At 40.9% G+C, this 15,178-nt stretch overlaps 2 protein-coding genes across 3 annotated transcripts; both read right to left on the reverse strand.

Annotated features, from left to right (window-relative positions):
• Positions 1-360: 360 nt before the first annotated feature.
• pdgfrl (platelet-derived growth factor receptor-like) lies at positions 361-5,268 on the reverse strand. The gene is made up of 6 exons (XM_049732790.1): positions 5,045-5,268; positions 3,200-3,473; positions 2,921-3,072; positions 1,774-2,067; positions 1,533-1,669; positions 361-681 (listed from the first exon to the last, which is right to left on the reverse strand). The coding sequence occupies exons 1-6, from the start codon at positions 5,097-5,099 to the stop codon at positions 493-495; spliced, it is 1,101 nt and encodes a 366-aa protein (XP_049588747.1). The 5' UTR covers positions 5,100-5,268; the 3' UTR covers positions 361-492.
• A 465-nt stretch (positions 5,269-5,733) lies between these two features.
• Positions 5,734-14,957, reverse strand: slc7a2 (solute carrier family 7 member 2). Of its 2 annotated transcripts, none has more exons than XM_049748559.2 (12): positions 14,771-14,957; positions 13,607-13,984; positions 13,363-13,518; positions 13,047-13,212; positions 12,823-12,959; positions 12,362-12,584; positions 10,565-10,701; positions 8,740-8,842; positions 7,922-8,136; positions 7,297-7,463; positions 7,097-7,205; positions 5,734-6,951 (listed from the first exon to the last, which is right to left on the reverse strand). In XM_049748559.2, the coding sequence occupies exons 2-12, from the start codon at positions 13,974-13,976 to the stop codon at positions 6,797-6,799; spliced, it is 1,938 nt and encodes a 645-aa protein (XP_049604516.1). In that variant the 5' UTR covers positions 13,977-13,984; positions 14,771-14,957; the 3' UTR covers positions 5,734-6,796. The 2 variants fall into 2 exon arrangements, with proteins under 2 accessions (XP_049604516.1, XP_049604506.1); XM_049748549.2 differs by lacking the exon at positions 10,565-10,701 and adding an exon at positions 10,913-11,052 and having other exon boundaries at positions 14,771-14,954.
• Between the last annotated feature and the right edge of the window lie 221 nt (positions 14,958-15,178).

Genomic DNA, 15,178 nt, shown 5'->3' on the forward strand with positions numbered 1-15,178 from the left:
ATGGCAGCTAAGTGCATTGTAATGTTGGAGGAAATGGGAAGCTGCCTTTTTAATTTGACTCGCAATGTATTCAATTAGCTTTTTAACGTTCTACACTTAAGTAGTGAGCAGAAGCGTTTCACTTTGTGTTTTCAATAAAGCAACTTTAAGTGAAAATCAACACGTAAAACTTTCTTAACAGTATGTTGTATGTGCCCTCGCTAGTCTAAACATGACATTAACATTGCGTTTGTGGAATTTGAGTTAAGCAGCAAAATCCACCTGTTTTTACCCATCTCAGAGGGCGACCATTTTTGCCATACGCTGTTGACTGACAATGACATCACAGTTGCCAAATCACAGGTCCCATCCAATCACGGCTCAGCTTCAGAAAACTGGTGTTTATTCAGATTCCACAAATGAAACATTTATCAAAATAATGTGATTCAATCAGTTGCAGAGAACATTACAAAGAAAATTTGGGGTTGACTATCCCTTTAAAGAGAAAAGAAGCTATTTGGACATGATGTTAGTCATGACAAGTGTCTCGCCATGCTGGTTCTTGGCGTTGCAGATGTACTTTCCAAAATCAATGGTCTCCATGTCCTCAACGGTGAGGACGCTTTGTGTGATACGTGTCGTTTGACCCCGCCCTCGATTGACGAGCCTCCATGAAGTTTGGGTGTGAACAGGACGCCGGCCCTGAAACAAACAAATCATATCCCTCTGTAAAAATCATAACTTGTATTTAGGGGGAGTGGGGCGGGGCTAAAACAAGTCATTTAAGTTGCAACAACTTTTTTTCCACAACAGAAAAACATAAAATATTATGAGTTGCATGGAACATAAGGTGTGTGAGGAAAAACTTAGTGTCTGTAACATATCATTGATTAAACTACAATTAAAATAAAAGTACAATCATCCAAAGTGATTCTGCAACAACAAAAAAAACATTTAATTCAACTCCACTTTCAAATGCACATCAAGACTATGAACAGTTTTTTTGTTTTGTTTTTAAACCCGACGACATCTGGCAAAATAAAAAAAAACATTAAAATCCAGAAAGAAAACACTTTTCAACAAAAACCTATCTTGCCAATTTAGTGGTAACGTGAGTTCTGTCACAGAACCGAAATACAGGTTTTTTTGTGATTCTGGGAGCCAAAAATCAAATCTGCAGCTTCTAGTGCATTTTCTATTTGGGCTCTATAACTCTGGAAAGCCCTTCTTGCAGAAATTAGAGCTGCTACCCCAGAAGAAATGTTTGAATCGCGACTTAAAGGGGAAGTCAACCCCAGTAACATGTACAATAATATGTTTCCCCACTAGTCCAAACACCACATAGTGATTAATATTTCGTTTGTGGAATATGAGTTTACCCAGCAAAATCCACTTGTTTTTATCCCTCTCAGGAGGCGGCCATTTTGCCACTTACTGTCGACTGAAAATAACACAGTTGACAGGTCTCAAGTCAAAATCGATGACGCCTCCACTTCAGGAAACTGGTGAGCTGACTGTTTAATTGGTTGTTTTGAACAAGACATCCCTCTCACCTGCCCGGGATAAGACCAGGTGAAGCTTACGTCGACGTCTGGCTCCCCTATCACACTGCAGGTCACGTTGACATTGTCGCCTCCGCTCGCCTGCTCAGAAGAAGCCTTCAAGCTCACGAATGGTGGACTGCTGGGGACTGTCGACAGTGGGAAGTGTGGAAGAATGGTCAGGTCCAACTAGCCTAACTTTAGCTGAACCAATAAGCAGACAGTTAACAAGTACAAGTAAAGACAGCTTTACCCTCTACATAGAGCAGCTGGTATTTGGTGGAGATCTGCGGTGTTCCTTTGCCTACGGCCTTGCAGTAGAACACCCCCTGATACTCGTGGTCAGGTGTCTGCAGGACAAAACCCTTGGCGGGGTCATAGTTCACCAAGGTCTCATTGGTCGGGATCTCCTCAGGCGGCACTTCTCTGTGCAGCGACACCTTGGCCTGCGGAGTGGTCACGCGACACGGTACCACGGCCGGCTTGTCTGGGCGCAGGTACACAATCTGGAAGTGGATGTCCGACGGGACAAAGAGGTTGTCCTTGTCTGTAAAAGATTTTTGGCATTGATTATTGGTTTACTTTTACTCAACTTCTTACTAAGGTTTGACAGTTATTAATCATGAAGCCTCTACGTATTTAAAGAATCAAGGAACCATGAATTTCAGAAAATATAGCGGTGGTGGATTACAGTGATAGCGTGTGTTGTTAGGAGTTCAATCTGCCGATCACTTCTTTAATTTTCTCCAAACACTAGATCTTAGCCTTGATGTTTATAGATTGTCATGATGTTATCCCACTCATTTACCAATCAGTTACATGGATTTTGGTAGTCACAGGTTGTGAATTTGTAGACGCAACACAAGTATGCATTCATCTCATCAGAGTCGTGGATAAGCCTATCTTTGGGAGACAAACGGGGTATATTGCAGGGAAAAACTAATAAACAGCACCTACTATATTTCCATTGTCATTCATGCTTCATAAAGTCTTCAAGAAGAACTTAAACAATTTGTTTCAAACAATTAAGGCATATTGAAAAAACAAAATGTCTTAGTAATTTGATTAGAGCTGTCAAAAATCAGTTGATTATTTGATAATCATTTATCAAATTAATCGACGACTATTTTGATATTGGACTAATCGTTTAGAGCCCCTATTATCTTCAAATTGTCCAAATACGCTGCCTTCAGCATCTCAACAGTAAATTGATTTCTGTAACTGAATCATGAAGGTTGGTGAGTAAAGTACCACATCAATTTCTCTCATGTAATATTGCTTAATTGTCGGTTAGTTTTGTGAATCACAAAATAAAAGAATAATTGGTGAAGTTTTGGAGTGAAAATGCATTACAAAACAAAAAAATCAACAATTTCTACAAAAGCTGTATGTTCATTCACCTGCAAAATAGATGTGGGAGGCATACACGCGTTCATGGTCCTTTTCGCACTCACCACCATCACACACGATCACCCAGCAACTGTACTGTCCAGTGTCAGCAGCTGAGGGTGAGGTCAGGATGAGCTGACTGTACTTGTCGCTCTGTATAATGCTGAAGGAGGAAAACAGAAAGTATGGGAAGTGATACTGTGATATCCAGCTCGAGGTCCATGCACTAATACGCTATTTGTCCTTATGTCCACAATGCAGCGCTGTTCATGAATGCACGTTCAGATCACCTGAGCCGAGAGTCGTTGAAGGTGTCCAGGTATGTGGGATAAGACCACCCAATGTTGGAGCCTTTGCAGCGCAGCTCTATGTCATTCCCGGGGGCCAGAATGGTGCTCTGGCCCAGACGCAGGAAACGGCCTTTTTCCAACACCTGTGTCAGAAGGCTGTGACCTCTCCCTCCTACCTCCTTCACTTTGGGGTGACGTATCTTCCCCCGTTTCCCTCCCGGTCTGATTCGATTTTCCCCTGAATCCTTTCTTCTCTTGGCTTGCTGGCAAGAGCCTTTAAAAGAGAGTTAGACAATCAATTTGTTTTAGAAATGCATGCAGCTTGGCAAATTTCGTCATCTATTTTCAACAGTGATGTCCTTGGTCATCTCCCATCTTCCCATGAAGTCTGAAACAATGGCGGATGGTGCGATCTGACATTGACCATGGAATTAATCTTTCATTTCTTTGGAAGTCGTTCTAGCCTACAATTAATTTTTATTCATCTCTTGAAATTGTTATTGATTTTCCTGCCTCTGTGACATCCGGAGAGGTTAGCTATTTGACTATTTGTCACCCTTTAAATAGGTTGACTGATTACAAGTTTGACAATACCTGTAATGTTAATTAGGGGTCATATACTTATATCAACAATACTACAGCTAAAGGTCGATTTTACGCTCACTTTGGAGTCTAGAATTTGAGACTTGCGTTAACCCCAAAAGCACGTTGTAACGAAAGTCTTGGTGTTTTTTTTTAGAAAGGCTTGTTTTTTTTAGGCAGCCGAAGGGGTCCTTTGTCACGTTAATTTAGGTCATGCATGTTGTTGGGCAGCCGAAGGAGTTCGTTTGCTCCACATACACACATCGGAGTCTGTGGACATTTTATTAAAAGAGAAGCAATACGCAGACGACAATATCTGGCAGATTAGTAAATCATTTTGATTCTATGTGAATGGATGGAAGAGAGAATATAGCAGCTGCTTATTCTACTGTGTCCGGCCACGCTCTTTGTTTTGTGAGTGACTGTGGATGAGGTGCTTCTGCGAACTTCCCCTTTTCAATAACATTTAAGTTACTTGGGTTAAGATCTTTGTTTTTTTTTCTTTCATTGCCAGAGGGCTACCAGCAATTTTGTCCATGTTTGTTTTTGTCTAGTAAGAGTGCTCATTACCACTCTCATCCGGATTTTTGAACCTTGGCTAAAATCAAGCCCAAGTTGAGCACTGGTGTCTGGGGATTTTTTGAGCGTGTGCTTCCAGCAGCTATAATAACATCCGAGCAAGATGCTTGAAATCCTTTTGTTCTGTCATATGTGGCCCAATATACTCACTGTTGACGCTGCTCATTTCATTCTCAAGGAGCACTGAAATAAATCTACAAAACAGTCTTTATGCAGATGAGGTGTTCCACTTTCATAACTAATGGAGGACCACTTCCATCACAAGGCATGTTTATCAAAAACACATGTAGTGAAACTACAAACTCGGAGAACTGCATGTGATTGTACAAAAGTCCCCCCAAACTAATATTCTGTTTCAGTTTTTCCAGAATTTAGCAACGGTCCTCGTGGGTGGGCTGGAGCCGATCACAACTGAGTTTGTGCTAGAGGCTATAGGAACATATTAGACAATCATTCACAGTTATGGACGATGAGTGTGTTCAATTTTCCAAACATGCAAGTTTTTGGAATGTGGGAGGAAGCTGGCCTATGCGTTAAAAACAGAAACAAGGATGAGGAGAACATGGCGACTCCAAAAAGGAAGTGGAGCCAACCACAATCCTCAGAACTTTGATGGCTGATACCTGAGTTCGCCATGATAACACAAAGTCAATTGCATTCAAACAAATTTTGCAACAGACTTACCATGATGGAGCGCCACCCAAAACAGTGCGAGGCAAAGCACAACAAAAAGCTTCATGCTGTGCTGGATGTTGGGTCCCAAGGCTGAGCAGCGCAAAAGACCTTTCAAGAGGGGGCTTCTAAAGGGGCTTCAGGATGGTAATGTAGGTCAGAGTCTGTAGGCTCCGGCTGCACTCTTCAGCTTTCCAGCGTCATCCCTCCTCTGGAATGAGAGGGAAGGGAAAGTAAAAAAAAAACTCAGGGAACTTTGGTGAACTTCCCTCCTTTCTTGTGGATCAGTTGACCCAAATGTTCTTTAACGTCCTCTGCTGGTCAAAAATGTGTACAACACCTCCACCACCTCAGCTGCACTTTTCATCCTGTTTTTTTACTTGAATGACGGTCGTTTTGTACGTGGCAGTCCATAGACGGTGCGGTGAGGTTTATGGGTTTATGGTTAATGAGGCAGTCCTTTTTACACCTTTGTGAGTCAAGCCTAATGGCCTATATACACACGTTTCCTCAATTTAGATGTTTTATTTTGACTTTTAAATGTTTTTTTAATTGGAAAAAAAATCCGCGATGTAGTGAAGCCGCGATAAACGAAACGCGAAGTAGCGAGGGATCGCTGTACACCCCCCCCCACACACACACACACACACCTATATACCACTCACAATTGAGAATTCTAAATACCAAGAGGAGAAAGCATGTAAAAACCCTGCATCGAGGTCTTCCTTTAATATCTTATGAACATGTACAAGCAATACAGTCCACATACCTGGGAAACATATGTCCCGAAGGCTGTATTAGTAGTATGCAGTATTAAAGCCCAGTTTGCCATAGTGTGATAAAAAATAAAAACACATAATTACTGTAAGAAATTATAATCAAATAACATAATTCATTCAGACTGTAACAGTTGAAACATACAGAAAGGCCACTAAATAAGACTCTTTGCAAAGTTAATCGTTGCATAACACTTGTCGCTCTGTTCTAGCTTATCATGAATAAACAAAAGCAACAAATACATGCCTTCTAAATTGAGACTGCATATCAAACTAAATATAATACGTATTTGTCGAGACATTGTAATCACATGAAACAACTGTGATGAATCATCTACTGATTAACATTTTGAGCGTTGTACAACATGAAAGAAAATAAAAGTGCTTTAAACTACACTCACCAATCACAGCATTAGCTACACATTGCACAATGTACGTCATGATATGTAACGCAAGCGCTGTATTTAAGTATCTGAATACACATGTTGAGTTTGGATAGACAGAAAGGTATCCCTTTAATGTGTTTTTGTGGTTGTGGTGTTGCTTTCCATTGTGCGGGTGTACCTAATGTTGTGGCATATAGCACAAAATCTACGTATCAAAAGACTAAAAATACACTTGCGCTATTAAATGAACAGAGGAATTTAAAAAATTGTTTTGCAAAGGCAACCTTCTTACAATGAAAAGCAAATTCTCTAACAAGTAACGTCCATACTAAAACCATCTCAGTCTTGCATTGACTGCGTCAATCTGAGGGAAATTGCTCTCCAGTGTGTTACCTGTCCTTTCCATTGTGCCCGAGACACAATGTCAGAGCAGTCGCTCATCATGCGACCACCGACACAAAATACTGACATGGCTTTCAAAGACCAATTGTAGTGAGGCCCACGTTGATGAAACTGTTTATATGAGTTCCTGGAGCAATGGTTTTATGTATGTTGGGCCTGGGTTTCACCTCACAGTATATTAGCACTAAAATGAAGGAATCTTAAAACTGGGTGGTCTTCTCTGGGCAGAGGAAGTGCTCCCGTTGCTTCTCGACTGCAGTCAATCCGGCCTGTTTGGCAGTACTGCTTGTGTTCTGGAGAGAGCGCTGGCGCTCCACACTGTGCCACATGCCATAACCGAAATAGATCAAGAAGCCTAAGAGAGGGAACAGGTGGGGGAAAATAAATATACTGTAAAAAAGAAAGTAATAATAAAAAATACTGTACAACTGTTTAAACACACACACATACACATTGATTGATTTTAATTGGGGTGGCAATCAATAAGATAAGAGACTTACCTAGCGCCATCCACACGGAGAAACGTATCCAAGTGTCTCCACTCAATTGAACCATGAGGTAAACATTAACAAATATGCTAAGAATAGGCAGAAACGGCAAAAGGGGAACCTGTCGTGACACAAACACATAGGCAGACAATAACTATGAGTTTTTGTGTTCAACAACATCAGTCAATAATTTTCAGACGTGCGGTACATACCATGAAGGAAACCTTCTGAGCGGTCTGTGGCTGTCTGCAAATCATGACGACGCAACCGACAAAGATAAGTAAGCACACAGACAGTGTTGCGAAGATCCATACTTCCATGCCAATGATGGCATCAATGTGGTAAGTGGTCAGATAGCTGATCACACATACCAGCAGCACTGTGTTTAAACAAAAGACACGCAGTATATCTTAATTTTGTTAAACATGAGTCAGGCAATTGCACTAGTTTCATGGTTTCGTCTGGATCTCCTATTTCAGGGGTGTCAAACTCATTTTTTTTCGCGGGCCGCATTGTAGTCATAGTTTCTTTCGGAGGGCCATTATGACTGTCAACCCAAAGAAATGTATGAGCACCTCATAGTATATACAGTATAAGCTACAAAACAAATAACTCATTTTCAAATCAGACTAGTAAAAACTGGTCAAATATTTAAAAAAAAAAAAAAGATATTTTTAAAAGTGAAGACAAGTTGCAATTGTAATTTGAATTTGACGCACAATTTGTCTTCGCGAGCCACATAAAATGATGTGGCGGGCCGTATCTGGCCCCCGGGCCTTTGAGTTTGACACCTGTGTCCTATTTGATCATGTCAAATAGATGAGACATTTGCCTCACCTAGCACACAAATGGAAAAGTTGACCGTGCCGGATGAATGCTCAGAGGGGGACGCAGGTGGGTGAAGGACCGCCTGCAGAATTGAGCCTTCTGCTTTTAGCGTGTTGAGGTGGGACTCAGATTCAGTCAGTTCTGACTCGCCCTCCTCAGAGGACAGATAGTCCCTTTTACAGCCACCTTCCCTTCGACGCTCCAAAGCGCCATCTGGCTGATACCTGGAGGTGAAAATTTATTGGATCTGTTGTCTCCAGGCATTTTTCTTCAATACAAACACCTTGAAATGACACAGTAAATATTACACAGCGCAAACTTGAGCTTTATAGGTTGTATGGCAGCCTCTCTAAGTTGTATTCTGCCCCTTGCCCAAAGTCAGCTGGGATAGCTGCCATCTTATCAGCAAACTTAATAAGGACAATTCGGAGGAAATTGTCAGGCCTGATCGACACATAAACCTTGAAGTAATTTCAATTGCTGTGCCAACTACATTTTAAGCTGAGGCAGTAGGAGATATTTACACATGAAAATAAGATGATAAAAAATGCTAATTAGAAAAAATATGTTGTAAAGTGTCCTTATGCGCCGTTAAAGTGCCATTATGAATCGAATGATCCGAAAATGACGCACACACTGAGTAGTAGAGCATAGAGTACACACTGTTACCTCGTCACCCCCTTCATATTTATACAAGAGCCACATTTACAGCTCTTACATCACAAGTTGCACTTTATAGAATTGGGTAATCATTCCTGTGGCTTTTCGAGTAGAAATAAATGTTGCGAACATAAGATTGTTGTTGTTAACAGAGTAAATGTACTCACCTGAGAATCAGTACACACACAGCAACCAGTGAGTAGGCCAGCAGAGTTCCAATAGACATCATGTCAACCAAAGCTTTGAGGTCAAACAGGAAAGCCATGACGGCTATACCGCAAGCAAAGAAAACAAACACACTTAGCACATTTGACGTAAAAACACTAAAACACACGTACACAAAACTGGACCACCACCTGGACATCTGCAAGCTCAATCTCTTCCCATAAATAGACAGCACCAGATTATAGCTAAGACTTAGATCCAGCAAGACCATAAACATTTCATGCAGTCATTTCCACAGCAGTATATTTCCTTCAACTGATAAATTAGCAGACATCATCTCCATACTGAGTTTGGTTTGATATGACACTTTGGTGCTGCTCACAGCTCCCTCTCTTGTGTCCCAGCAACTGACTCTTGCATGGAGTTGATCTCAGCTGCTCTGTGCAATTCTGCCGCTTTTTGCAATGTCGTGTTATAACATAAAACCACAATTCAAAACGTTGTTTTGTATGCCGCCATTACACAACTCTCTATGGGTGCAACTGCATCCTACTGAGTTGGAGGTCTTAGTTTGCACGGTAAAAGTAATGCTGCATTGGAACAAAGAGTTGCATGTTTATTTTTGTCATGGCAAGTTAAAAGAGCAGCAGATTAAAAAAATGCTACGTGTCTGGACTTCATTGTATTTCATTCATGAACATGACAACAGGGTGCATACGAACCCTCTGAATCAATCGAGAAATCTATTCATGGAATGCATTATTATTGTCATCTTCATCATCTTTCTTATTTTTCATAAGACCCTCCTGGTTGTATGGTCACACACGGACACGTGCAATATGATGATTTCACAGCGGTGATCTGTAATCGCCCTGGTCAACTTTACATCATCTCCCCCGAGGATGTCTGCTTGCAATACCTCATAAATATACTTTGCGTACCGGCTTCATCCCTGCACAGATTCCAGCAAATCAGTTTCTGGTTCCACCATGTCAATTAGGACTGTGCGCCTCTTGTGTGCTGATCTTAAAATAAATCAGAGGATCCACTTTCATTGGCCGTCAGCTTTATTGGCAAGTCAGCTGTGTTCACATCCACAATGGCCAAAAAATGTCAACTGTGTCAAAGTGTGCCAACTGTGTTTCTGTGAAATTGGTAAACCAGTCTAGCCTGCACATGCGCAGATTTAAGCCACGCCATCCACCAGACTTTCACTGGGCACGAGTATAGAGACCAGGCAGACAAAAAAAAGAAGGATAATATTTGCAGAATCATTAGAAAGGAACAATTTGCCGAGATGAAAAATTTAAATCTCTTTTGTTTCAGCAGTTGACATTACTGTAGTTCATTGCATAAGCATCATCTTCTCAATGTAGAGAATACCCAAGCGATAATCTAATTATAAAAATAACTGCATTCTCATCCACCAACCTTTGTTATTGCTAATACGGACGATGTTGTGGATGGGCTAGAGCGTGTGTATATTGTTGACATTTCATTTAGAACATTTATTATCAGAAAAAGAGTAATGCTCAAATTCCCCCCAAAAGATTCTGTGTTTTTATCTATTGTTTTTTTTGGGGGGGTCTCCATTTTTCCTCAAAATAATGTCACCGTAAAAATTATGTTCTGCCGTGTACTCGCAACAACTTTTATTTTGTCCTGTTGGCCAGCTCACTTGACTTGGAAAAAAAAAATTGACATGCACTTTAGCAAACCATCACAAACATGAACATGCAGCCATCACCACCGACACCGCGCGACGACGACTCAAAGCCAAACAAAGTCCACACCACAAGCCTGTATACAGCTTGTATGGCTGCTTACCCGCGGTGGTACCTGCCGCCATGGTGGCAGCCACAGGCGACTGCCGCTTACTCACTTTGGACATAAATTTGAACAGAATGCCATCTCGTGCCATGGCAAAGAGAATGCGTGGTAGTGGGAACATGGCACCCAACAGGCTATGGAGAAGAGGGTTCATGGTTAAGTGGGTAACACAGAGAAAAGGACACATTTCACCTGCACAACTGTGAAAGCACACGTGAAAGGCAGGGATGAGGGAGGGTTAATTATTTTAACCACAAATTGTGCACATGGGTAGCTATGAGTTTTTCTTGGGCAGTGTCTTTCACAGTTGATTGGTGGAGAAGCTCTTTGCTCCCTTGCTCTCACCTGCTACTACACCGGAACTCATAGTGGCAATAAGGGGGGTCTTCGTCTTAGGATTGATTCGGGCTAAGGCTTTGAAAAGCACCCCATCCTCTGCCATAGCATAGATTACACGAGGCATAGGGAAAATGGAGCCCAGCAGACTGCATGAGACAGCAGAGACATGCAAGGCCAACACGTTAGTCAAGACACCCAAAAGCACACGCACATGAGGACACAGCAACCACAATCACATCTTAAAAGCTTCACAGTGGGAGGGAAGGAGGGAGGGTGTGCCTTTCTTTTCCGATGGGGCATTAGTCAGTACAAATAACATCAAGTGGAATTTTTTTTTCAAGTAGATGTGACTTAATCCAAGGAAATTGTTGGTGCTATTCTTATAATGTTCTTTTATTCTTTTGATGTCACGGCATTTTGTGCTTGAAAACAACAACTATCAAGCAGTGAAATGGAGCCAAACAAAACAATGAGAATGGGGCAAAACCGCAAAAACAACTTGATCAGTTGTAAAATCAGCAATGCAGGATATTACACAATCACAAATAGCAGACCGTGGAAAAATTGTCAATCAATCAATCGAAGTTAATTAAAAAAAACAATTGAAGAATGAACATGACCTTATGTTCCCTTAAAGAAATATGAGATTGAAAAAAAACTTAGCGGTAAAGAAAGGCACAATGGGCTTCAGACTTGTTTTTTCTTTTGGTTCTACGACCTTTTATTTGGTCACACTCGTTTTTCTGTGACTCATTAAATTACCGCTTGAATTTATTTGATGACAGCTGAGCTCATGGGTTTTGAGCGCTTCACTTTCACACTAGCTCTTTGGATCATCTACTGGCGTAGTTATATAATACATACTGTATATAATGCAAGGCTCTCCATTTTTTTTAAGAATTGTGGAGCAGATTTGCTAATCAATAATTTCATTTGTCTAACAATTTTAAAATTTTGAGGAGCAGTTTTTTTTTTCGGTAATTCAGTAAATATGAGGACATAACTGAGGACTTAATTTTGGGCTGCAGCTAAGAAATATTTGAGTATTCAACAATCAAATATTCAGAAATAGGAAATAAGCCATTTTACAGAACGCGTGACCTGGTTTTGCAAAGCTGCCAACTAACAGAAAATTTGAATTTTAAATTATACATAAAAAACTTTCACGTGCAAGGTCTGTGTTGACTACACGACACAGTTTTATTATTTTTGCCACGGAGACGGTTGTTCATAGTGTTGCTCTTCAAGTGTGTTTTATATACATATGAGTCGCAAAATTTGAATTTTGATATGTAATCAGCGATGCTAAAAAACAAGTCGTTTACGCACACTCCCGTTTGGCCGCCCATGTATAATCATTTCAAATCAATAGCAAGACTGGCAGCATGCACAATGATATATATTTGTATCCACAAATTATGACATTGGATGTACAAAAAAAGTCAGATGGGTTACCTGGTAGACAGGGCACATAGTGAACCTACAGCGACCACATATTTGGCAGGGCTCCATCCCACATACTCAAAAGCCATGGGCAAAGGGCTTTTTTCATCCAACAGGTAGTAAGGCATCATGAGTGTGAGCGCGGCCGAAACACCAAAGTACGCCAGGAAACACACAGTCAGTGACACCACTATGCCGATAGGAATGGCCCTCTGAGGGTTCCTCACCTCCTCACCTGCAGTAGAAAACAACAAGTACTGTACAATACATCGGTCGTAATGTTGCAATCTAACATCGTGCTTTTTTTCACTCCAATATTTCTGTTTCAGCGTGGCAGAGAATTGTGCCATGAGTACATTTGAATGCAATACTTATCAAAAGAAATAAAAAAAATAAAACCTATCACCTGCAAACTAAATCAACGCAGCTGAATTTCAAACCAAAGTTTTACAGCCGTAACGCCAAGCTCATACCTGTAGTTGCTATGCAATCAAAGCCCACAAAAGCATAGAAGCAGGTGGCGGCTCCAGCTAATGTTCCACTGAAACTGTATGGCATGAATCCTCCAGCTCCATAATCACTGCTCACGTTACCTGTAGCTGATAAGTTCCTAAAACAACAACAAAAATGTTAAAGGAAGTATATTCTTACTACATTTTAAGCCACTGTACAATTTGTGCAATGGGAAAATAATCACCTGGATACTATGGTAAGATTTACTAGAGAATCTTCTGTTATCTTCCAGTTGTTTGCATCTCCTTTTACAAAGCCAGAGATGATAACAAAGAACAACACGAGCACATTGACAGAGGTGAAGACTTTGTTGACCCACGCTGACTCCTTAACCCCAAATGACAGTAGCCCTGCATGAGTACAAACACAATGAGCATAAAAACTACAAATCCATTGCTATTAGTCCAATTCAATGTTTTATGCTTGATTACAATTAGGGGGGAGGCGGTAAGGAGGAAAACAAATACAAAATACATAGTGAGGATCATTTATTTTCTTACCAGACAGCAGCAGAATCAAACAGACTGCAAAGAAGTCAGGATACTGAGCCAGACCAGGAGAGTTCATGCTAAAGTAAGTTTTACAGAATATTTCAATATGTCCTCCTGTTATTTCATCGAATGTTGCGCTCCAAGCCCGAGCTACTGAGGAGGTACCTGTTACAAAAGAGAGGACAAAACATACACGTGAATTATGATGAACATACCAACAGAGATAAATGTCAATAATGTGGCGGTAATTCACCAATCACATAGGAGAGAATCAAATTCCAACCGGTGATAAAGGCCCATATCTCCCCTACAGTCACATAACTGTAAAGGTAAGCCGAACCAGTCTTTGGGACGCGGGCTCCAAATTCAGCATAACAAAGGCCGGCCATGACAGAAGCCAGTGCAGCAATGAGGAAGGAGATGACTATGCTGGGACCAGAGTTTCCCTTGGCTACTTCTCCAGCCAGGACGTAGACACCCGCGCCCAGAGTGCTGCCCACGCCGAGGGCAATCAGGTCCACAGTTCCCAAGCAACGGCAGAGCTTGGAGTCCTCCAAACTGTTAAGGTCAACCAACTTTCGGCGCACCAGGGAACGGCCAAAGGACAGAACCTGCTCTAACATGTTGTCGCCTGTGAACACAGAAAAGAATTTCTGAAAATATGTAAGCAGTTAAAGCGTGAATATTTGTACTGAATTTCATCTTGATGAAAAGCTCTGTGGATTATGCATCAGCACCAAAGCAGCCAGGTGAGGGCAGAAAGAGCAAATGAGCAATTTGAAATGCGCCTCAAGAGAAATGGGACACACTTTGGGAATGCTGCCAAAGGGGTACCATTCATTGAGTAAGCATTCCATTACGAATCAATTGTTTGGAGTTATGGTGCAGATCGGACAATTCAAAGGACTGCATTCACTAACTGAGCATGAATGCATCATTATGACCCAGCAACCGCATTCCAATATCACTCAATATAAATTCTCCTGCACTAGAAACAGAGAATCCGCAGGAAAGTGTAGCGCAAAGTTCCATTAAAATAACATTTGTGAATACCATATATATAAAAAAAACAAAAATTAATTCCTTCTCCTTACCGGTTAAAATAATCATTTTCTTCAGGTTTTTAACTTAATTTAACTGTGTATCAATCCCCATTAGAGAACCATGAGAACTGGATTTTGGATGACAGCTCAGCTCCATTATATGGTCTACATGGTGTTACAGTTCATGAAAAATGTAGACCCTAAAGACCAAATTGAAACATTTTTAATTATTATTTTTATTGTTTTAGAATATGTTGTGCGGCTTTTTCCTTATCTGCCTAAAAGGATCCTGCGTAACCCCCACCCACCAAAATAAACAGATTTTTTTTTTTTAAAGCATCTATGATCATAGGCAATCAGAGATACGCTCCTACCTGTGAATATGATTCAACAAGGATAGTCCAAAATTCTGAAGAAAAAGTAACAAGTATCAAGATGTTTCTGCATGGAAACTTTGCAGGTCCGTTATAGTCAGACTGCCGATCGCTTGAGCTGCAGCCTTAAGTTGTGACTGAAAACTAGCTTCCACACTAATTCACCTCCCTTACTGTGCAAACTGTTGAGCAGGATTTTTACTCCTCCCCTCTGTTCTCAGTATTCCTTCATAGGATCTGCCCTGCCTCGCCCTAGGAGAGAGATATCCCCATTCCTCATTTTCATGCTTGTTATTTGGAATACAAATATACAACATAAGTTTAAATATATATATGTACGTATATATATACGTATATGTATCTCCTCCTGAGACCCAGCAATTCACTTTTGCACTCTGTAGTTAATTC

This window comes from Syngnathus scovelli, chromosome 1, assembly GCF_024217435.2.
Source record: "Syngnathus scovelli strain Florida chromosome 1, RoL_Ssco_1.2, whole genome shotgun sequence".
Classification (NCBI taxonomy): domain Eukaryota; kingdom Metazoa; phylum Chordata; class Actinopteri; order Syngnathiformes; family Syngnathidae; genus Syngnathus; species Syngnathus scovelli.

Coding starts and splice junctions, on each gene's coding strand:
- pdgfrl (XM_049732790.1), bottom strand. CDS start 5,099: ATGAAGCTTTTTGTTGTGCTTTGCCTCGCACTGTTTTGGGTGGCGCTC. Junction 1,670..1,773: donor CCAGCTGCTCTATGTAGAGG/GTAAAGCTGTCT, acceptor CACTGTCGACAG/TCCCCAGCAGTCCACCATTC. Junction 682..1,532: donor CCTGGTCTTATCCCGGGCAG/GTGAGAGGGATG, acceptor TGTTTGTTTCAG/GGCCGGCGTCCTGTTCACAC.
- slc7a2 (XM_049748549.2), bottom strand. CDS start 13,976: ATGTTAGAGCAGGTTCTGTCCTTTGGCCGTTCCCTGGTGCGCCGAAAG. Junction 12,960..13,046: donor AATCTTACCATAGTATCCAG/GTGATTATTTTC, acceptor TTGTTGTTTTAG/GAACTTATCAGCTACAGGTA. Junction 12,585..12,822: donor TGATTGCATAGCAACTACAG/GTATGAGCTTGG, acceptor TTTCTACTGCAG/GTGAGGAGGTGAGGAACCCT.